General features: G+C 34.9%; 1 protein-coding gene across 10 annotated transcripts in view; it reads left to right on the forward strand.

Annotated features, from left to right (window-relative positions):
- The window catches only part of LOC105216538 (CUGBP Elav-like family member 2), a 170476-nt gene that overhangs the window by 128574 nt on the left and 16408 nt on the right, over positions 1 to 25494 (forward strand). For all 10 annotated transcript variants that reach the window (XM_029043062.2, XM_054228039.1, XM_029043066.2 and 7 more), the window contains one exon: positions 19324 to 19502. In XM_029043062.2, coding sequence (XP_028898895.2) covers positions 19324 to 19502 — 179 coding nt within the window. The remainder of the gene's footprint in view (positions 1 to 19323; positions 19503 to 25494) is intronic.

Genomic DNA, 25494 nt, shown 5'->3' on the forward strand with positions numbered 1-25494 from the left:
GAAAAAAATAGTTCCTATAATCAAATATATGTATAATATATGTATAAAAAATGTGACCCGTCTTCAGCCATTATCTGAGAATGAGAGTGGTAACTAGTCTTTCAAAATGAAAAATATGGTATTTTTCCCCAGTTGATTTTAGTTATGATGATACGATCTCCCGAAACTTGATTGAAAGAAAAGTATAACCTTAACCTTCTTTATATTGGTCTGACTATCTAGCATATTTTCAATCAATTGGTTTTTTGAACTTTAAGTTAATCTAGTGAATCAGCTGAAATATGTTGGGGCCACGATTCTACAAAGATACCTCTCTCCTTTTTGAAAGATTTCTGTAAAGATTTATCTACTGAACATCGTCCATCATTATATTTTAAGATTCAATAGGTGAATCGTTGGATGAATCAAGCTCTACAGTTACTACGGTCCGGGGAAACGATTCTACAAAGATACTATCCTTTTTGAAACATTTTCTAACTGACCATCGTCTATCGTTCCAAGAATCAAGTACTCGTCTACCGTTACCACAGAAAAAAACGTCTTAATTTTCTCTGGAACATGATTTCTGTATAATTAAGCTTCGAAAGTAAAGCCACTACAAACGGTTGCTTATGTCCTTGATACGTTGAAAAAGATCAGGAGTACCGGTTTCTCTTTTCAAACTTCAATAATGTGGAGAATAGGCTTGAGATTGAGAGTAATTACGCCTGATTCTGAAAATATTGATGAAACCGGGATGAAATATATTGCAATAACTCGTTTTCGAAACAATTTCTTACTTCCAAAAATCAAAGTGCCTTAACTTAATTTATCACTTTCACATTATCATTAACTTCAGACAATTCTAACTCAACCACACATAGTGAACCTTAAATCACACGTATCCACACAGCAATCTAATTGGACACCCACACACCTCCTCCGCCCACGTCCGTAAATCTCACAAATCTCTGCGCCTTCCAATGGGTATTGAGTTAATTCATTTAGCAAAGTAAACACTCTGCAAGCGCATTCCACCATACAATACACCTGCCAATATACTCCGGTACTCGAACGATTAAAACAAAAGAATGTATGGCCGGTGCTAACCTGACCCATTGGATCAATGATTTTTATCACACTAAGCCAGAAAGAGCGTGTGTGGAGTGCATAGAAACCCATTTGAGCGACCGGAATGTGATTGCAACACTGCGCCGTCGTTTGTACACACACACACACACACACAGAATTGTGCTGATGACTTTTGGCACCGACCAACATCAACACTTGCTACCGACAGCAGCGAAATTGTAGTTGAAATGGGCGGTGGGACTAACAAATGAAATGAAAGGCGGGAGCGCAGGCGACGACGACGGCCAGCCACGCTGTGTGCGTTGCATGGCGCGTGTTGACTGCAACAGCTGCGGAACTGCGGTGCCAATGCTGCACAGCATAGCATATGTTGCCAATAATACGGGCGACTAACTGACAACAACAACAGCAAAGCGAGTGAAATTGCTGCTGTTAGGCGTGCAACAGAGTGTTGTTGTAGGAAAATTTTTGTTTTTTTTTTGTTATTTTCGCTATATAAACGAGCGAACTACGATTGCTTTTCGTTTTTTTGTTTTGTTTTTGTTTTTGTAATTTTTTTTTTAATTTTTTTTTGTAGTTTTTTGTTGTAATTTTTGTTTTTGTTTTTTTTTTTCTTTTCTGTGCGCTTTGATTAGAAATCGCCGCATTTGCACCCGCGAAAGGGTCACCATGTCCTTGCGACTCACTCTTGCTCCTTCCACCTCCTCTTCGCTCTCAAATTGGCGCCACTTCGCTCGCCGACAATCGCTAGCGCAACGAGCCAACAGTGGCTGGCGTATGTGGCGAATGTCATTATCTTTTATTGTCATTATGTGTGATTTTTATTCACTATCGTGCCATATTGGTATTATCGCAGTTCCACCTCCTGATTTGCCAACGACTGTGGCTGCCGAGTGTTTTGCCGATTATCATTTGGTCGAATGCGGCACATACACATATATACTTATACACATAGAGCAATGAATTTGTGTGTCACTTGAGCGCTAACATAACGGCACATTGTAATTTTTGCGTCTATGTGTGTCTCTCTGTGTGTTTGTGTATAATGGGCGTTTGGCTCGTGAGTGCGAAATTGAAATTAAAATTGAAAATTGTAATCGGTATAAATTAATTGGGTGGACAGACAGAGTCGTTTATGTTATGGCGTTGCACGGTCGCAGCGTTTATGGCAATTGCATTTCGAATAGGTAATTAAATTTACGTGATCACTGCGTGAATTTTTAAGCGGCATGTGCTAAGAATATGTTTACAGGATATTCAATTAAATAAACTTAATTATTAAATTTTTTGGTGGAATTTAATATTTTTTATATAATGCATGAAAATCTATCAAAATTTATTTACTTTTTTTTTAATTTTTTTTTTTAATTTTTAGTGGAATTTAATATTTTTTATAGAATGCATGAAATTCTATCGAAATTAAATTTTTTTTAAAATTAATTAAATTGTTTTAAATTTTTATAGAATGCATGAAATTCTATCGAAATTAAATTTTTTTATTTTTTTTTTTATTTTTTTTAATTTTTAGTGGAATTTAATATTTTTTATATAATGCATGAAATTCTATCGAAATTAAATTTTTTTATTTTTTTCAATTTTTTTTTTTTTTTTTTTTTTAATTTTTAGTGGAATTTAATATTTTTTATATAATGCATGAAAATCTATCGAAATTTATTTTTTTTAATTTTTTTTTCAATTTTTTTTTTTTAATTTTTAGTGGAATTTACTATTTTTTGTAAAATGCATGAAATTCTATCAAAATTTTTTTTTTTTTTTATTTTTTAATTAATTTTTTTTTTTTAATTGTTAGTGGAATTTAATATTTTTTATATAATGCATGAAAATCTATCGTAATTTATTATTTTTTTAATTTTTTAATTAAAATTTTTTTTTTAATTGTTAGTGGAATTTAATATTTTTTATAAAATGCATGAAATTCTATCGAAATTTATTTTTTTATTTTAATTTTTTTTTCAATTTTATTTTCATTAAAATTTTTTTGTTTTTAATTTTTTTTTTTTTTTTCAATTTTTATTGCATATTTTTTATCGTTTTCAAATGCTCCTTGCCTTCTATACTCACTACATTACTGATATTTAGTAGTAATCATATAACATTTCTGTGAAATTCTTCGCTCACAATAAACACTTACTCAAATTCCTCGCACTATGCTAACAGACACCATACTTGAAGCAAATAAATATATTTATTTATTTATTTATATATATATGTATCTATATTTATGTATTTATTTTAACGCAATTATTTGCTCACATTAATACTCACATATATACAAATATATAATCCTCTATACAAAACACTTTAAGTCCGCTTGGAATTCATTGCTGCCATGAAATTCAATCTGCAATGCAACGCACTCAATACTCAGGCAATTAGCGTAACAACAATAAACACATGAGCGCTTCATACTTCAGCTAGCTTGCAATTTGCACAAACAATTCAATGTAAATTAGTGGAGTTGAGTTAAGAAAATTGTTATCATTCGAAAGGAAAATGCGTGTAGTCACGCAAGCACGCAGTCTAATACATATACAAAGTATACTTTGTTAGTGTAAGTATATGTGCATGCAAACAGATTAGGCTTAATGCCAAGAGCAGAAAACAGGTGTGGCATGAAGTTCAAATATGTTGTTGCTGGGAGAATTTAATTACTTACATACATATGTGACGCACATAGTGGTCTAAAGTAGCGCTAACTGTTTGAAAAGTTAATCCTTTAAGCTATACATTTATCTAGAATCATCAGAATCAGAATAGATAGCACTTCTATATACTCTCGAAGAAATATTTCTAAGACTGAAAGGAGTTCTAATATCATTCATAAATCGATAAAAAGCAACATTTGCAACATTTAAAGGTTTTACTAAAGAAACCTTACCATTTATTGCCAACATTTACTTCGAAGATTTTATTTGTTCACCAGAAAGTATACATCCCGAAATCCATTTCATTATGGCAAGACTAACACCTGCGCAACGGTTACAAATTGTTCAATCTTATTACGAGAATTCATGTTCTATAAAGAAGATGTTTCACGCGCTTCCCTCAAGTTAAGGTCAATATAAGCGGCCTACAAACAAAAAGCGTACTATTCGCAACACTATCACCCATCTTGAGACCCAGCATTTATGATTGGTTAATATTCGACCGAATAGACCACGTCCAGCACGCAGTGAAGAAAATAAAGCAGGCGTAGCTGAGAGTGTTCACGAAGACCGTGGAGCGTCTATTTGGCGCTGTTCGCAGCTAATCCGACTGATAACGGATTATTTGCTGCCTGAAATTGAAGCTTGAGATCTCGGCGACATTTGGTTTCCACATGACAGCGCCATTTCCCACACATCAATGGATTTATTGAGAGCACACTCTGGTGTGCACATAATTTCACGATTTGGGCCGGTCGATTGGCCAGCAAGATCACACCGTTAGACTTTTTCTTGTGGGGATGTGTAAAGTCTAAAGTCTATGCGTACAATCTCGCTTCGATTCAGGTCTTGGAGCAAAACATCATTCGTGTCATTCGGCATTTACCAGTCGAAATGCTCGAACGAGTCATCTTAAATTGGACTCAACGGATGGACCATCTGAGACCATCGACGCGATCAAACTTTGAAAGAGAGAATCTTTAAAAAATAAATACTAAAGAATATTCTTTCGGATGATAATAAACGTTCCGCATTAATTTTGGGTTTTTCTGTTTTTTTATTCAAAAAAGTAAGGAGCTTCGATCACCCTTTAATAGTAATTTTATACTATCATCCTGAGCTGTAATTACATCACGTTTCAGTATTCTAATGTCTCTGACCTTATGCCATTAATAACTAATGATTTCAACTGGAAATCAGAATGACTGAGGGAGGTTTCCTTAATGACTATTATTTCAACTTGGAATAACTTTCATTGATTGATCTCATTTTCGTAAACTTTTCCACAGATCGTACCTTCCAATTCTTTGAAAGATCAGATTTTTCCATGTGATATATATTAATTTCTCTTGAGATTTCTCCCAAGATTAGTTTAGACATGTGAAAAATACTTTTACATGTACTTATTGCACCATCAAGACTCCTAATATAGTAGAACAGTAGAACAACTCAGATTAAGAATAAATTTCTCAGAATATCACCATCAAGACTCCTAATATAGTAGAACAGTAGAACAACTCAGATTAAGAATAAATTTCTCAGAATGCCAATACATTTCTTCAAGTCTTGCTCTTGACTCTCTCTTTAACGTAAGACTTTTGAAGATATTATTTTCTAATATAGCCAGATCTTTGATGAAGTGAGATTGTCATATATACACTAACCTGGAATCGTCGGGATTTATCCGATAGCTAAATTGGATTTGATTTTATACCAGAACCAGAAAAACTGTCTTTGAAGTTTTTCGGGAAAAAATATTAAATTGGGAGACTTTTGGTGCTTTAAACTCTTGTACCACCTCAGAACGTATAGCTCTTTACTTTCCAGCACACATATCAGCTTCAATGTCATTTGTAGCACTCAACTACCGCGCAACCGTTGAATACCGTAAAGTAAATCTTGGTATTTACTTAAGTGCAGACGTGTGTACACATTTAAGAACAGTTACACGGTTGTATTTAAGCGCTTACCTATGCATATTTGCATGCGTTTGCCATTCTTGAAACACCGAAATGCACGATATTGTTGCATATGTTGTTGTACAATGCGGCATTGTAAAGTTATATATTTGTAAGGTAACAGAGTTGCCATTTAAATTGTTTTTCGTAAAAAACCTGTAAGTGATATTTGAAGAAATAGCATTCACCAACAAAATAAAAATTTTGCTTCTAATTATTTATGAGACTTTGAAAAAATTTTAACAAAATTTTGAACCGTTCACCAGTCTCAATACCACTTTTCACAAATCCACTCACCTGGCAACACTGCCAAACCAAATATGACTGCATATCGCCAACCTGATGAGCGCTATGTGAGCTATGTCTGAAATGTAGCTGTGCAACGCTGCGCATACGCTTAGTATGCGTTTGCCTGCGAGAGTGTATGTGAGTGTGAGTGTGTGTGTGTTGATGTGCCGTTCGTTTGCTTTGTGTTTATGAATTCACGCAAATACCAAGTGTGCATTATATTATTTTGGGGTAAAATGAATGATTATAGCTGGTTTTGTTGTTTGCTGTCTGTTGTCTGTTGTCTCGTTGTGCATAAAATATTTGCTGCAAGCGGAAATGTAAACAGCGGAAGCGGAAAATGCATCAAACTGTTTTCATGAATGCAAAAAGTTGTACGAGTAGAGCAAAATTCGCTTTTTACCAAAGCGTCGGTATGCTCAGATGTGGCATCTCACATATACATATATTTCACTGTGTTCATACTCATACCTTTCATGGCTTACAATCACTTATATGTGTATATACTCCTATATGGATATACGGTATTATAGCAAATATCTGATTCAATGAAATTGATCCGTAAGCAGCGTTGTTACTTTTCATGTACTTTCAATTATACAAGCAATAAGTTAATTGAGTTTTCAATTCACTGCCAATATAACGGTAGTGTCCTGTGCCAGCTGCAAGTATGTATTGAATAATGTATATATGTATGTGTGTAAAAATACCGGATTTTGTGGAGATGCTACGATATTTATTTTTTATAAGATTTTTCGAATATTTCACTGATTTGATAGCCCATATAATGTCTTAAAGCTCAAAGAGAAGTGTTCTCAGGATTTTTTGGATGAAAGTCATCCAAGAATATAGTTAAAAAATCCAAGCCAAAAGAATTCAAAGTAACCTCAAACCATCTGAGGTCACTGTAACGTCGGCTTATTCAGCAATATCCAATAATGATCTATTTAAAAATCAATATTGATAAAACGGTACTTTTTTCAGAAATAACGTGACTTAACTTCAGATTACTAACTCTCACAGACAGCATTCCTAATACTTATGGTGAAGCGTGATATTCTACTCCATAAACTCTTCTACTTCCTAAACTCTTCTTTACTATTTTTTTATTTCTTGGTGATCACTTAAAGTGGGGTACTCTTCGAGTTTTAAATCCTCGTTATTTTAGAAAAAATATGTCTACCTGTTTCGTAAGCTTTTATAAATCATATGAAAGAGATTTCGGGTTATCGGTTTTATAAGAGGTTAGGTCTGTCTAGAACTATGATAATCTTTTCTGAGCCCCAGCAAGGCTTATATGGACAATTGTGATTCTTAGAACTCGTGATATGTATCTGTAACAACTGTTGTTACGGAGTAAGTCTCTACATTATCAAATAGAAAACAAAATTGAGTATAAATCTAATTACGAAAAAGATATCGCCTCATTGAATACCCCACGTCTAAAAACAATATCAATTATATGATATTATTTTACTATTCTAGCAATTGTAGGATATTTTCAGGACCCTAGAGCCACAGAATATTATGGAAGAGGAAAAATAATATAATTTACCAAATTCTTGACTGTCTAACTCCTTAAGTACCGCCAACTTTGGATACTTTTAACAGATTTATGTACTGACAATCCTTTGACAAATTTAACTTCTCCGAGAACTTCAAATGGTTATCTCGATTTTGCCTTAAAACTACTACTCTTCACCAAATTCTCGAAATAATTTTTTCGAGAGATTGGGTCGTAAGTAAAAAACTAATCTTTCTGGTTTTCGAAGTTATCTTCGAAATTCGAATTTTTTTGTTTCGAATTTCGAAAATAAACTTACTGAAAAACATTTTATTATTGATTACAGGAATAAGAAAGAAAGAAATAACAAATATATAACAGATAAAGCATAAAATTTGGATCTTCGAAAAAAATTAAAATTTTATATTTCGCAATTTTCTTCTTCTTCTTTTTTTGAGAGATTGGGTTGTATGTAAACAACGATTTTTTTTGGGTTTTCGAAGTTAACTTCGAAATTCGAAATTTTGTTTTTCGAATCTTCGAAAAATTTAAAATTTTATATATCGCAATTTTCTTTGCTTTTCTTCAAATTTAATATTAGCCCATTCGCTTTATTTTAAAAAAATTATAATATTCGTTTCAAGTATTCGCATTCGCTTTCGCCTCCGATCACTTGCAGTTTCAACATCCCTAATTATAAGAAGAATAATTTCCATTTGTTTCAAAACCCCCACGGCAGCACTTTCGTACACTTTCTGTGTGTCAGTCATCCTTTCATCTCCACTTTTTTCAACATTCTACTATATGCATATATACACATACACAAGTATATATGGTATAAGCATCTGCTAAATGCCTCAACTCCTTCTTTAGCGCGCTACAGCTTTATTAAAATGAAATGTTAAATGTGAACGCCAATTCCATTAACGCACTGCCATGAATGCAGATAAAAAAGAGTTGCAATTCAAAAAGCAAAAATAAAAAAAAAAACAGAAAAGTAGAGAAAATCGAAGAGAGAGAGTGCAAAAGAGAGTCGTCGTCTGTATAAATAAATATTGTTAAATTGAAAAATTCGGTACGCACAACGGCAATGAATTCCGCCTCTTAGTATAATTGCAAAATTATGCAAATAATGCAGCAGCAGCAGCAGCAGCTCACCCACAGCCTCAATAGTCTTTCCGCCAGCGTCAGTTTGACAACGTCAACGTGCGCCAAGAATATGCAGACGCATACTTTACACAGACACACACACACATACATGCAAGCAAGCATTTGTAGGTGAGTGTATTGATGGAGTGAAAATGAGTAGTGGAGTTGCGTGGCATTTCGCTACAGTGGCAACGTGCCACACACCTGCAGCTGTAGTTTACACTGCTCACTCGCTGCTTGTTGCTGGCACGTGGGTGTATAACGGTGTTGCAAGTTTTCTGCATTTTACAACTTAATTGAATTAATTTTCATTTTCTTCGTTTTTTTCTGCTTTTTTCTCTCTTCTCTCACACACACACAATCCAACTCCCTTTACTGGCGTAGCGCTAGCCAACCCCTCAATCTACGTTGCCAAAACTTGGCAACTCTTGCTTGATTGCTGTAACGCATACGCCCTGGAGGCCATCAAACTGGAATTTCTGCATAAAATGTAAATTTAAACTTACCAACTTATTCTTTGCAGCGCGCGCTCAGTGCTGTTTTCTACTTTTTCACTTTTAATTCGCTTCATGCATAACGGCACCTTTTTTCAATTTTTTTTTCATATTTATTTTGTGTGTGTGTGTGTGTGTGTGTTGGTTCATAGTTTACAGTTTTCACAACAAATGCGAACATTTTTTTTCTGCATGCAAATAGTTGAAGTGCGCGTCGTTGGCATTGCATTGCATTGCTGCAGAATGTGCGGTGACTGGCGACACTCTGAATTCAATTGCTGCTTGCCAATGCGCTAACATGCGCAAATATTTGCAAATGTATGCGTCTGTGTGTGTGTGTGTGTATTTTATAAAAATTAATATGAGAGCATATATATTTACACTAAATCACAATTCAGTGTTAGATGTGGAAAAATATTATTTTATCAAATTTTTTAAAATATTTACAGCTCATGTGGCTATACATATATTCTATTTTTTTTTTTTATAAAAACGTATTTACATAACTATGCATTTTATTAGCATTAAACTCTTTGGAAATTGCTTGAATTTTTACTTTCATATTCAATAGTTCAATAAGCATGCATTTATGCTGAAAAAAAATTAAAACAAGTGACAGAATTTTAACCAATAGAAGGCGCTGTGGTCGCATTATTTCTTAGAACTATATTTAATAACCGATCTAAGACACATTTGGAACAAAATGTATTTAAAAAAAAAATTTAAAAATAAATAAAATATCATAAATCTAACCGATAGATGGCGCTGGTAACGAATTGTCTCAAAAATTCTATCTACCATATTTTCTAAATATTTTAAAAATATATATTTTACTTGTTTCAAATCAACATTTGTGTGTTACACTCTCAAATCAATACGATTGTCATTATGTCACATTGAATGACCTAATTGCTATCGTCATTACGTCAAATTAAATGACGTAATTGCGATTGTCAAATTTAATGACCTAAATTGGCGTCCGTCTTCTCTGTAATAAATTATAAAATGTTTCAAATCGAATTAATTTTCTTCACCAGTTTGTCAAATTGACTCAGCAAATGTGTTACTAAATTGTCAAAAAAATTACAAAATTTTTAAATTGATTTGGCTATCAAAATCCACACCTTAAGGCGGGGTAAGGTTTGTTTCGTCGAAAAAAGACCTTTTTTTATGAATTTTTTTAGAAAAAATTATTGCTGTAGGTTTATTTTACTTATTATTATATGAAAGTACAACATTTGAAGGATACTTAAAAAAAGTTTTATCGAAAAATAGCAAGGAATAATGGATTTATCGTCGATCTCTGCAGGGACCTCGAAAAGAATATTTGTGCGGTGACCAGCCTACAGCATCACTGGATCATCCGAAACCAAAAAATCAAAATGCTTTCTTTAGTTTATTAGTTTATCATTCAATTGACGTCGAGTTTTTTTTTAATTTTTCAATTAAACCATATGGTACCATTTTCAAGCCAAAATAACGATTTTAGACGAAAAAATCGACCTATTTGTTATTGTAAAATTGTTAGTACTTAAAATTTTTTGGAAAAACTCGACATCATTCGAGAGCTATATATATGTAGAATATTTGTTCAAAATTTCAAAACGATCGATGCAGTAGTTTTTTCTGTAGGCTGGCCGACTTTAAAAATGGCATATTTGGGAAAATCGATTCAAAATTGTGTACACACAGCGCAGGTAGCTGGAGGTACCGTTATTCAACCTGCTGTAACTTCGTTAGTTTTTCTCCGAATGACCTAAAACTTTCACACAATATTCTTGAGATGTTGATGGTTCAGAAAAAAAATATAAAAAAAATGAAAAAAAGTTGTCAAGCCTTACACCCCCCCACCCCTTAAGAAGAATCCTCACGAATTGATAAATTTGGTTCGAAAAATGTTGTCAAGATGTCGCAGCAAATGTGTTCTGAAATTTTCATAAACGTTTTAAATATTTTGTCTATTAGTGTCATTAAATTTGACACAATGCAAACCACTCCCTTATCAAGAAACCACATGAATTAATCAATTTTGTTCGGAAAATATTGCGTAGATTGTTACAAAAGTTCAATGGAAGTGATTTTTATTTATTGAATTACAACTGTCATTAAATTTGGCATAATGGAACACGCTCATTTAAAAAGAAAAGTCACTATTTGAACAATTTAACTCGAAAATTAATGTATAAATCGTTACAGATATAATTTGAAACAAATTTTTTTGACTTGACACGACTGTCATTAAATTTGACATAATCAATGGATTAAACTGAATATGCAAAAATTAAAATATTGAATTTAAAAGGAAATGTAGGTTTATGCTTGTTGTTAAAATAAAAATTGGCTATCAAAATCCAAACCTGAAGAAGAATCCTCACGAATTGAGCTATTTTGTTCGAAAAATATTGTCAAAATGGCTCAGCTAGTGTGCTCCTAAATTCTCATAGAAAATGACAAGCTTTTTAATTAATTTGTCTATTGCTGTCATTAAATTTGCCATAATGGAAACCACTCCCTTATGAAGAAACCACATGAATTGATGAATTTTGTTCGGAAAATATTGCGTAGATTGTTACAAAAGTTCAATTAAAGCGATTTTTATGTCAACTTACATTAAATTACAACTGTCATTAAATTTGACATAATGAAAAATGCTCATTATAAAAATATTGAATTATTTGACTCGACAAGTAATGTATGAATTGTTACAGTAATAATTTTAAACTAAGTTTTTCTTTTAATTGAGACGACTGTCATTCAATTTGACATAATTAAATTTGACATGGATTTAATTGGATATGCAAAAATGAAAATACTGAATTTAAAAGGAAATATAATTTACTTTGATATTTTAGACGTTACCCTTTGATGTTAATTTTATACTCTCTCTCAGTGTACGAAAACCATTAAAAATCTTGAAAAATTTGTGTATATGGTTAATTTGACAGCAATTATGACAACATTTTGGCATAACTGGAATGCATAAACTGTAACCTACTATTTTATAAAACAAAAATTCTGCAATAATAGTAATATTATCTCTTTTTCTTTCTTAGTTTTGTTCCCTAATTGCTTCATAGCAGTAATTTATCAAGAAGTGTTTGTCAAATAAATGTCAAAAAAGTAAAAAGTTGTTTGATTGTAATTCCTTATTGGATTTATTGTTTTGCTTACTAAGTTTTTCTTTTAAGTTAGTCTACATAACAAAAGAGCTGCGAAATTGATCAGTTATAAGTGTACCTTTCGAAGGGTGTTTATAGTACTATTTACAATATTGTCAGTGAGTGTCAGACTAATATGAAAGTATATTAGTTTGAAATATTTTTTACTTAAACGCAATCGAAGTTTTAAATTACAGAAAACGATAGGATTTTACCAGATTCAAAGAAATATTTCATTATAAAAAAACCGAATTTGACTTGTCAAAATTTTTGACACACTTGTCAGTTTTTCAATTTTAAAAGTTTTACAAGTAGTGTAATAAAAATAGGTTATATTATGTTAAAATATATCACATTAAAAGAAATAAAAACCCTCTCAAGCATAAGACGCCACTCCCAATCAATGGCAATTAAAAACTTCTGATTCTTTCTCTCCGTTTTAAAACTGCGACACCTCTTTGAAAATGCGACAACTGCATGCTACAAAGCAAGTATCACACGAAACGCACTCAAAAATTTCTACAAAGAGAAAGTAGAAAAGCTAACACAAAAGCCATTTGCAGCATTCAGCAATCAAGCTGTCAAACAAATGCAAAAGTATACGTTAGACATGTTGCATATAGTATTAAGTGCGACTGGCGGCTCTAAATACTCGTATAAAACTATTAGAGTGCCGCACTTGTGAATTTATTTCACTTTTTTGATTTTAATTTTTTTCTTTTTCATTTCGTTTTTGGCTGCTACACCTCGCACATCACACACATTATGCCGGTATAACGAAATTTAATGAGATAACTTTTTGACATTTAAGTGAATCATATCAAAAAAGTTTGGTTTTTACGATTTCATGTCTATTGCGCGAGACACGGGCATACGCAGCTGCGAAAGGTTATACCTGCTGAAGTTATTAAGACTTGCAGAGAATGTGTGGATGTGTGTGTATGTATAGAGAGATGTATATCTGAGTTAAAGTATATATGTATAAATATGTGATATATATATACATATGTAAGAGATGTATATATGTTCATATGCATTCAAGGAAGCACTTTGAATTTCGCTGGCATAAGTTCACTTCCTGTGTGGCATGCAACATGCTACATATGTATGTTTCTCTGCTTATATATATGTATGTGTATATATCGTCTCTGTCTCAAGTTAAGCGCGCAGCTATGCAATCATAGACGCATGCCAACTGGGAATTCAGTTGCATATGCATGTTCAAGGGTATTTGTGTGTGTGTGTGTGAGTGAGGTAAGGCGCTGATATGAGTTGCTGAGACATTCGCTGTTGCTACGTTTGCACTATAATTTTCGCACGCACACAGACACACATGTATATATATATATGTGTGTATATGAAAGGCGCATGTCTCCAACTTCTTTTGGCGCTTTATTATTATTATTTTTTTTTTTTTTGCATTTCATGAAATTACAATTCCACCACCAATTACGGCAAATTGACATTGCATTTTAAATTACTTACTTACATGCTTCACACTGTAATTTTGCCACGGCAGTTACTTTTCGACGACGTTGTTGCAATTTTTTTGTTGTTTTTGTAATTTTTTGTTCTTGTAGTTGCATATATAGCTGCATAAAGCATTTTTTGCGCACATAACTTGAGTTGCAACTCACTTTTACGAGCTTTTCTCATATATTTTTTCTTCCAATGTTTGTATGGAAGAAAACACATCTCTCTGTGTGCGTCTTCTTCTTCTTCCACCACTGCCACTCCGTCAAATTTGTCGCATATCTGCATATTTAAAAAATTAATCGCCAACATAAAGCAAAGCAACTACACTACTCCCTTCTAGTGCTGCACAGCTTAACACTTTCTGTTTTTAAGTGCCCTAAAGTCAAATGGCAAGCCGTGGCGTATACGTGATATATTTCGTAGAACTTTAAGCTTGCACAATAAATGCAACTTATTGTACCCAAAAGTGTTGCATATGTCACCAAGCAGTGTAGTGTTAGAGTGCAGTATAGTTGTGTGCAAAAAGTTTGGTAGTAAGCGGGGGTAAGACGCACAAAAGCTACAGCTGAGTCACAGCGCCATTGCATAAGCGTCGACTTAACTCAACAGTTTTCAGTTGCAATTGCACATTTTATTGCATTTGCGGCACACACACGCACACACAAAACGCATGAATAAAGATTTATATGGCGACACACACACACATATACATATATTTGCAACTTGGCACACACACACAGTTGAAAGTGGATTTGTTGCGCGCTTTGCATGTAGTTGACAAAACTTCTTCTCCTGCTCAAACACATGCAAAGTAAATCACAATTGCAGCAAATCGAATCATCACAAAAGTTTTCGCACACACACACTCACACATAGCGATAAATTTGTTTGAGTATCATGCCCAAGCGCGCTGTGGCAGTGTCTTAAATATGCGACGAAGTTTATGCAACATTTTACAGCATGCCACAAGCACAACAGCTAGACAAATATACAGAAAGACACACAAATATTTCTGCAACTATCCATCTTAGCGCACACACACATGTCTTTGCCACACGTGCACTCACAAACTTGCAACACAAACGCATTGCTAACTGCGCTAAGCGCGCTCAACTGTGTTCGCCATTGCAATTTGTTCAAATTCCGCTATGCTGCGGTGGCACACGCACATTAATGCCACACACATGTATATTATGTTAGATATATAGACAATCACACAGCGAAATCCATTGATACACGCATGTTGCATGTTGCATGCTGCAATGCTTTTGTTGCACATTTTCCTTGGCCAAAGTTGTACGTAAATAAACTTGCCTGCATTGCTTCTTTTATCTGTGTGCAACGGAAGTGATTGGAAATTGTTTCGTTTTGCAGCTGAAAAGTTTACTTTTTCACTTTGTCAACTTGCAACAACCGCCTCAACTATAGATAAATCACTCTACTGAGTACTACCTTATAGTTAGAACAACTTGAAAATTTTCTTTATACCACTTTTAGTGTTGTTGTTGTAGTGGGTTTGTTGTATTTTTGGTACTGTTGTTGTTGTTTTTGCATTTTTGTTGTTATTGTATTTTTTATTTTTGTTGTTGTTGTTGTACAGCATCTTGTTTGTTTATAAAATACGTCAGGCGCTTATTCTCATACAAATTTCTTTCATTCTTTATTTTTTTTTTTATTTTTTTTTTTGTTTTTTCTTCTTCAACTACTTTCCACTTCTTCTTCTTCTTCTTCTTCTTCCACTTTCTTAGTGAACACAATTTATTTGAGGTTAGTTTTTGGACGTGTGTCACTTGTACTGTATCCACCTGTATACCCCGCTTTCGTATGCCATGCAAAAATGTGTTGTTGTTGTGGAAATAAAATATATTTTCATTGCAAGTGTCGTCTACGACCACGTCGTTTGGCATGCTCGTACGCATGTATACATATATACATACATACATATATATGTTTGTTTGGGACATAAACCGTTAGTCGTACACGTTCTCAGATTATTGGGTAAATTTTTCTTCGCATTGAAGTGTTTGTTAACGAATACTATTGCCAATGCACTTTAGCTTAAGAGTTGTGCAACTTGCAACACTGCTTTGTTGCTGTTGTTGTTTAGTTTGTTGTTGTTGTGCGACTACCGAAAGTAAGTTTGCGGCGTGATAATGCGAAAGTTTCATGTATTCAAGCCATTTCTCACTAGCACACACACACAATGTAGCGTTGTTGGAGTAAGTCTTTAAGTTGCATAATGAAATGAATGTCGATTCTAAGAGTTTTTGGGGTAAATGATGATACTAGCGGTGGCTTTATTTTATATTCGATTGGCAAAATATGCGGAATAAAATTTATAAAGGCAGTGTTACCAGAATATAATTGAGTAAAATAATAAAAATTCTTTATAACAACCAAATCATGGAAGAGTGGCGAATCGCACATGAAGCTGGTATAAATACAAAATACTGATCTAATCAAATGGTTATCTCTCTTATAAATAGTCTAAGTCGGTTGCCGAATCCCTTTTTTAACACAAGTAACTGCAAGTTCTCATTTATTGATGTCCTATAGTAGTCAGATAACAGATTTTGCTCAGAACTAAACCAGTTTGTTACTAGTCCCTAACAGATACATAACTGCCTAATCCACCTATGACCTCAGGAGAAAATTTTAATAAAAATGTATCTTTTCTCTGAATCTTTTTTTTTTTTTTTGAATTATTATCTACTGATTAATATAATTATGATATATTTCTGAAGCAACTTACCGAAGAACGGGTACAATTTCGCTTGATTTTGAGACTAGTTCGTTGTTATACTGGTCTTATCATTAATTTCTATCTAATTACTTCCATAGTGTGTTGTATCAGCTCTTTTTAAGAGCATTTTGTTGTGGGATGTGTCCTACATTTGGACAGAAACATATGTCGTCAAAGTATTAGGAATTCTATAATTTTTTTCTATCTCTATTTCCTTTCCGCTCATATAAGAACACATTTTATCAGAATTTGAGACCACCATTCTCCGATTGCACAACTCTCACTGAATGAACTTGACTCTGCTGTCTAATCTATAAAAGTTATTCACTCAATATTAGGTTAGGATAGGATAGGTTAGGTTAGGTGAGGTGAGGTTAGGTTAGATTAAGTTAAGTTCTAAGGCTGTTTCCCAAAACGAACTTCTATATTCGCTATTACGCGATCTTGTTCGAAAAAGTGAGATCCGAGATATATTTTCATTAATCTCGCAAAGTCAGGACATTCCAAAAGAAAGTGATGAGATGATTCCAGCTCAACATCTTCCATGCAACTTCTACAGCTTTATTTTCAATCTTACAGCGCGGATCTCGTTAAAACAATGACCAGTTATAACCCCCACGACTAAGAAGAAGTAAACTTTACTGAGGGCGAAGAGCTCGATAGACCTCCTGCGGTTTAACGTAGACCAAAAGTATCTGGCGACTGCGCAAGTGCAGTCACTAGCACTAGACCAGCGCCTACCCAGCTCAGACGATGTCCATCTGTACATTAGCAAACTGCAACATCACAACGGTGAGCTTAGATGTTTTATGCTACTAATAGTGAGACTGACGTTCCTGATCTTGCAAGCGCATCAGTCTTACTATTTCCAACGATTCCGCTGTGGCCAGGAACTCTGAGTAATCTAACCTAAAATTATATCGATGTCACCGATAGTGAAAATAAGGATTCCTTTACCAACCTTGAGCGCATAGTCAGGCTAGTATCGCCGCTCTACTATCGTAGAGTGGATCGTCACCTCCATAAAGGTTGCTGCGTTTCGAAACAATATATACGCCATTGCCTTAATAGCAGCCACTTCCGCTTGAAAAACGCAGCAATAGTCGGAACGTCTGAAATTAAGGTTAATGCGGAGCTCCCGACAGTAAACTCCTCCACCCAACTTTTCTTTTTTTCCACTTCCACCCATCAGTGAAGTAGCTTACCGCGCCACTCCTCCAGCGACTCCTATCCGCCCAAACTTCCCTCGATGTAATAAGAGCAGAGAAGTTGATTTATACAAAAAATATGCAGAAGTGGCTAAAAGAACCATTTTTTAATGCTCTACTAAAAGGATAGGTTAAGTTATTCTGGTGGGCCAGCAGGCCCCACATAGACCAATTATGGTCCTTCCGTTCTACCAAAAGCTTAAGCGAATTTCTTTTTGGAATGTGTTCTTATACAACACAAGAACTACCCCTTTTTGAGTTCTAAGTCTACTTTATAGTAAAGAGGAAATTGATAATATTGTCTGCTGCGGATTAATCGGAATTAAAATTTAATGTCAATAATTTTAGAGTATAATTTGTTGTAATTTGAGATCTCTACCCTACGATTGAAAGAGCCCTCACTTGATACTCATGCCTATAGCGGTTGTAATCGGTCAAAGTGCTGACTAAAATGTTTTTTATAGCAAAAATCCGAAAATATTACTAAAAATAATAACTGTACTCATTAGCGTAATTTTCAAAATAATTTGCAACCAACTTTAAGCACGCAGAGTACTTATTTACCTACAAAAACAACTACCTATAGGTTAATATTATATATATAAATACATATGTAACTATTATAAGTGTCAACGGCTTTAATAAGTCAAAATGCGTATAAACTCGCATATAACCCGCAGTCAGCACGGCCACAGAAGCTCAAGCGCAACGCCTACTCATGTGGCAATTGAAGCATGCCGTGTCGACAGCGTTGCCTGTTTTTCGTAGCATATGCGCAGGCGCTCTGGCAACTAGCAGCCGTCTAGCAGTTAATGTCGGTGATATAATTGCCTATAAAGTGTTGTAGGTGTGCTTGCAACACTCACCAGTGCCACAAATTTAACGTTGCTGCTTTCATATTTTATTTGTATGTGTATATATGTATGTATGTGTATGTGTGTGTGTGTTTGTGGTAATTTTAGTAATGAACACTTGGGTTTTTCGGTGCGCAGCTGCTACGGCTGCGGTGCGCGCCCATCAACTACTCATAAATACTCGTAAATATGCCGCTTTCAAGTGCATTCATTATTGTTGCAATTATGGTGAAAACACACACACAACTTTTCTGTGGTTTTGAGGGCGGTGAAAAATATTTTTTTTTGATTTATTTTTTTTTTTTGGATTTTTTTTTTAATTTTTATAATGTTTTTTCCATTTTTTACTTTTTTATTTTTTATTATTTTACTATTTTTTTCTTCTTGCCGCTGCCTCATACAGACTTACCCTACAGCAGCGTCCATCAACCACTTCCCGAAGCAAAATAATTTTTGTAGTTTGTTTAAAGTTCAGTTTTTGTGAGTGTATATATGTGTGTGTGTGTTTGCGTTGAAGTTTGTAATTTGCACATTATGTGCTTATATTCGGCCATATGCAAGCATAAGTACAACAACAACAACAACATAAGTGTATAGTTTATGTTCATATACAAGCAAAGTCATGTTTTTGTTGTTATTCCACGGAGTTACAGCCACCGTTGGTACTATAGTTTTACCGTTATTTTTGTTTTGTTTTTTTCTGCAGTCAGCAAGCTTTTCACAACATTCCGTTTCTGTTTTTTCCTCATTTCAGAGCGTAAACTTTTCGTTGGCATGCTGAATAAAAAGTATAATGAGGCCGATGTGAGGCAGCTGTTCACGGGCCATGGCACCATCGAGGAGTGTACGGTGTTGCGCGACCAAAATGGGCAGAGCAAAGGTTGCGCTTTTGTGACGTTTGCAACGAAGCACAATGCCATTGGAGCGATTAAGGTAAGTGCGAGTGTGTGTTTAAATGTGTGTTTCTGTATGCGTATGGCTGGCTAAATGAGTGTTGCTCAGTTGCCCAGTTGCCACTTGCCACTTGCCACTTACCACTAACCACTTGTGTTGGCACCGCAACGATCAACGATGCGCATAAGTAGAACGCGATTTGGTTATGGCGTCGGAATTTTTAAATACCCTTGTACTTGTACTCAAGCGTCAAGCGAACTTTCGCATGCGTAATCCTTGCCACTACTTGCTGCAAGCCAACAACGGAAACTGCTGGTTTTCTCGTCTTAAAGATTTCGTGCTTGCGCTTTTCTTCAATCCACAGCGCTCGCTTTGTTTTGCACAATTTCTCATAAGGCGCCCACTTACACTTCGTAGTCCCCATGGAAAGACCGCAATGCCGACGGCAGCAGACTGTCGCACGACTTACCCAACGCACTGCCTCCCGCCAACACACCCAGCACTTCATTTCTTCTATGTGTATGTGTGTGTGCGGCTGTTGGGGGTTCAAGCGTTAAGCGCCCACATCCGAGTGCGCAGCATGCATGTACGAGTTGGAGGTAAATGACCCAAGAAAATAAAAGTTAAACGCTGTGCAGCACCCAGCAAAAGCGCTTAAATAAAATGCATGTAGTTGCTTGCAACCCAAGCCGCGTGGCTCAGTGTGTAGCACTTGACAAATTGGCGACGGTATCATTTTGGCTGAAATGCAGTGACTGTGGCAACAGCAGCAATAAAATAACGTCGGCAACAACTACTTCAATCACACACAATGCAGCTCAACTGCAACGGGAAATCATGAAATAACAAGTTAAATAAAACCAGTAAGGTGTGGCTAAGTTCGGGTGCGACCGCATTTTATGGACTCGCGATCTGATAAATACAGAAACATATAATATAAGTTGCTCGCATTACTTTAAATGAAAAAATTTTGAATTAAATACCCACCGAAGCTCAGATCCCCACTTTAGGTATATACGGATAATATATGTTCCGATCGATTGATTGTTAGCAGCAATCTTAATCAACCCATCTAAATCTTTTTATGTCGAAAATCATATGTGTCCTCAATGCAAATAAAGTGTCTTACATATCAATCCATATATTCGATATAAGGTTATCGGAGAGGTCGAAAGTACTTTTAAGTACACTTGGTATATGTCAGTAATTCATGAATCGATTTCACTCATTTTCGGTATTAAACCGGAGTATGTCAAAAACTAAGGGTTCACTTGGCCGGTATGCATTTATGTAATTGACGTAGGAACCGTTATTCAATTATAACAGAATCAATTATAGCGCGCCGTTCTTATCTTTTCCTTGAAATTCGGCGCCAGTTGGAAATCCCAAGTGAAACCAGACCGCTCTTCACCTGATCTTTCCAACGGAGTGGATGTCTTCTTCTTTCTCTGTTTCCACCTCTACTTCCAAGCTTTAGGAAAATGAAATATCAAAATAATTTGATGGACCAAATTTGGTTCAAATAAGTCGAGTTGCTGAGTTATGACCCCTATAAGTGGACCCTGTCACTCCCATGATCTAATTCCAAAGATCAAATCCGCTAGAGAAACGTTCCGTGAGATTAATGGTGTTTTGAGGGATGGTACTCTATCACTTCGAACTACGGAAGAATGGTTTCGACGTTTCAGAGCGGGTGAAAACGACACCATGGATAAGCCAGTCGGCAGAATACCTGTAGCGACGAATACCGATCAAATCATGGACATAGCCCAGGAGATGGGAGTTAGTCACCAAACCATTTTAAACCATCTGCAGAAGGCTGCATACACAAAAAAGCTTGATGTTTGGGTGCCGCATGATTTGATCCAAAAAAACAATCTGGACCGAATAAACGACTGCGATATGCTGATGAAACGGAACGAACTCGACCTATTTTTGAAGTGGAGAGTGACTGTCAGTCAGAAGCTACGGGAGCTCGGATGGGATCCACCATATAGACCGGACATAGCGCCAAGTGATTACCACCTGTTCCTGCCCATGGCGCACGGCCTTGGTGGTGTAAAGTAGAACCCAAAAGAGGCTCGTGAAAAGTGGCTGTCCGAGTTCTTCGCAAATAAGGAGGTGGACTTCTACGAGGAGGGTATTATGAAGTTGCCGTCTAGATGGAAACGAACGATTATCGAACGAAACGGCGCATATTTAAAATAAATCCGAACACTGTAACACTTTTTATAAATTTGACAACCTAATGTATCATCACGCTTCCCCGACTCTTATCAGGATGATGATCATATTATGAAATCGAATTCTATATCTATCTCGATTAATTTAAATGTTTCACAAGCTACACAAACAAAATGATTATACTCCGTGCAACATGTTGCGAGACTATAAATATGCTTGACTATTGGAATAACCTTGCCAGATTGAAGCGATTCCCAGCAATATTTCTCGGAAAGCATACCCTCAAAGCTGCATAGCTTACTTCGAGACTTTTATTCACAAATAATCATCAAGTTTTGAAATTATCCGAGGACAAGCCATTGCCATTTATAACTGTAGATGTGCAAAAAATATCAATAAATACCGCTGATTACATCTGGCAACATTGCATTGTTGCAACACTGCGACAAGAACAAAAGCTGCAACATGGGTGGATGGCTAGAGCAAGCAATGTCAAAATCATACGTTGTTGCATGGCACAAAACTTGCCACGTACCGCATGCCATATGCACTGCATGCACTCCCTAATCAGGCAACCATATCCTTATATAAATATATATATATTGTAGTTTATATATGCATGTGGCAAATAAAACATAAGCCCTTTTGATCAGCTGTGCGGCAGGCAGGCAGGCGGAAGAACAACGACGACGAGGACGTCGTCAACAGCATCGCTACAAGAAAATAAATTGCAACGGATAAGCATTACACATAAATATTAAATGCAACGTGAAGTGGAATGCAACTAGGATGCAAGCGCTACGGCCACGACAAACTATAAACAGTTAAAAGTGGCGCTCATATAGTTGTATTTGTAGTTGTGTGTGTAGGTTGAGCCTCCACTACCACGCGCTATCACAATCCTGCGCCGTCTTTACCCACTCTCAACCCACTCCACCCTTTCCTACCTCCTTTAGCATTACAATAAAGTTTCAGTCGGCGCAGCGCAACTGAGTTGTGGCATGTTTTGCTACTTATTTCCTATGCTTACAACTTTTCACGCGAATTTTTAAATTTATAGCGCAAATGTGTTGCACGTTTCGTGCCGCCGTTGAAAAAATATCGCTTGCTCATATCGATTTTATGTGTCTTTACACGCCTATGCCTGTGTGTGTGTGTGTGTGGCGTGTTTGTCTCTATTTGCACTTGAGTACACACGTCTGCTGCATCTTCGCCAATGGCAACAAATTATACCAGCAACATTTTTTGTCTACCATGGCCGCATTCTACTTGACACTTGCCTTCAAATGAAATAAATCGCGTAAACTTGTATGAGTATGCATTTGTAGATAATGCAATTTTATTTCTTTAAAGCCGCTTTGACTTAAGGAAGATTCTATTTTCGAGCAAACTCAAACTTAGATACCCAAGTATTAAATTTCAGCTTTAATAGTGCCTTAGAAGTGTTTCAGAAGTTCTAATATTCAGAAAATTTGGTTTTGACACGAATTCGAGTTCGAAACTGCTGTTTTCGAAAGCGAAATTCTAACGGTAAATCCGAAATAAGTTTCATACTAAAATTATTACAGTTATAAAGTAAATAACCAAGTAAATATGCGACAAAATTTATCGTGTTCGATTCGCCACTTCTTCGCTTATTAAGTTTGCTCTCTTCCCAGCAAATTCATAAGAGAAACGAACAACAATTCTGTTCAATATAAATGAGTCAGAGTTTCTTTAAAGTACTATAATGCTTTATTCACTTGATTTTGCTGGATTTTTCATTTATACCAGTTTTTTTTTGCGAGCATCTCTAAGTTTTGGTCAACCAAATAACTTGTTTAAGCAGTAATTATTTATTATTTGGTAAATTAAAATGGTATAATCGCTGACTTTGTCATAAAAACTTGATTTTTCTGGTATAATTTTTTATACCAGTTGATTTTGCGATTCATTACAAGGTTTGTCGAATCCAATTAGTATCGAATACCTTTTATAAGCTTAATAAAATGATTGTATGTCCTTCCATTGTATTTCTACTTCATTATGTTAGTCTTCTAACTTATACCAGTTCTTTTTTTTTAATATCTCTAAGGTTTAGCGACGCGAATAACTTCTTTAAACGGTAATTATCATTAATTAGTGAATTAAAGTGGTATAATCGCTGACTTTGTCATATAAACATGATTTTTCTGGTATAATTTTTTATACCAGTTCACTTTTCAATCCATTTCAAGGTTTGTCGAATCCAATTAGTATCAAATACCTTATATAAGCATACTAAAATGATTCTATGTCTTCCCATTATATTACTACATCATTATGTTAGTCTTCTAAGTTATACCAGTTTTTTTTGGTGAGCATCTCTATGTTTTGGTCAAACAAATAACTTGTTAACATAGTAATTATTCATTAGTTAGTTAATTAAAGTGGTATAATCGCTGGCTTCGTCAGATAAACTTGATTTTTCTGGTATAATTTTTTATACCAGTTGGTTTTTTCGATTAGTTTAAAGTTTTTTGGAGACCACTTGGTACAAAATAACTAGGTAAGATAACTCTACGTCGTATTATTATATTTTTATATCATTATGTTAGGCTTTTGATTTATACCAGTTCTTTGTTCGATTCGCTTCTAACGGAATTTGGATGAATTAAAGTTCTCTTATTAACTTAAACTCTGACGTCACTCAAAACCATAATTAAAGTTTTATTTATCAGTTTAAAGTCACCATTATGTAAAATGTTGGATATCAATTTCTTCTGAAATTTTACTGCTCGAAGAGTTCAATGTTCGTTGATTGATCAAATGTAATTAAGTTTGGTAACCAAGTCATAATTTTAAATAGAAAAGTTTTCAAGAGACTTTTCGTCATTAGCGATATATAAGGGGGTCTTTCGAGGCTATATCTGTTTATATATCAGCTATAGTGCTTCCTTCAAAATTTTTGTAGCATTAACACTCTTTAAATCAAACTCCATCAGACCTTATTTCCGTTTAAAGCTTAAAGCTTAAAGCAATTATAATTACAATCCCATTGTTGCATAAATAATTTCTTCGCATAATGCCATAGAAAATTATGCCTCAGCCCTTTTGAAAATTCAGCCTCTCAGTCTTATTAGAATAAATGTACAACTAAATGCATATATACTCATATATACATTTATGCATTGTCCCTTAATGTCCATCTGCAGCGGAAGTTTGTGATTTTACTTCATTTCCCATGTACTAATAGTTGACCTCTTCCGCTGTTATGCTTGTAAATGCATGTACCTATGTATGTGCCTGTACATGTGTCTACGAATGTCTTCAATGCAGGCTGGGGCATACGTTCGCCTTGGCGCAACCCTCATACATACTGACAACTTACCTCGTGTAGTCTCTCACACAGAAACATGGCAAATATCATAGGAACGAGCATGCAACAAGCGTTGGTGTTGGTGCAATTAATCATCTTGACAGTTACTGCAAAAATATAACCGCGACTTATTGCAAAAAGATACGGAAATTCTCAAAAAGTGCGATAAAGTATAACCTAGAAATGTATACATACATTGAAATAGAAATAGAAATGATAGTCGGTATAGAATTCTCAAGTGTTTCCAATTTGTATTTAAGTTGGTTGAAGTTTGCTTTAAGTTGGCTTTGAAGAATTGAAAGTAGGCGATATGAAGAACGACTTTAGTTTAGTTAGCTGAGTGAAGCAATTTAAAAACTTAGTTTTCAATGAAGATTAATTGATCTTTAATGGATAGTTTTTCTCTAGTAATTTTATGTTTATATAGGGTGGTCTTATATATATACGAACTAGATAGAGTACAAGTGTTTTCAGGCCCATCGTAAATCTTGAAGAGTCGTACTTTTTAAT

This window comes from Zeugodacus cucurbitae, chromosome 3, assembly GCF_028554725.1.
Source record: "Zeugodacus cucurbitae isolate PBARC_wt_2022May chromosome 3, idZeuCucr1.2, whole genome shotgun sequence".
Lineage (NCBI taxonomy): Eukaryota > Metazoa > Arthropoda > Insecta > Diptera > Tephritidae > Zeugodacus > Zeugodacus cucurbitae.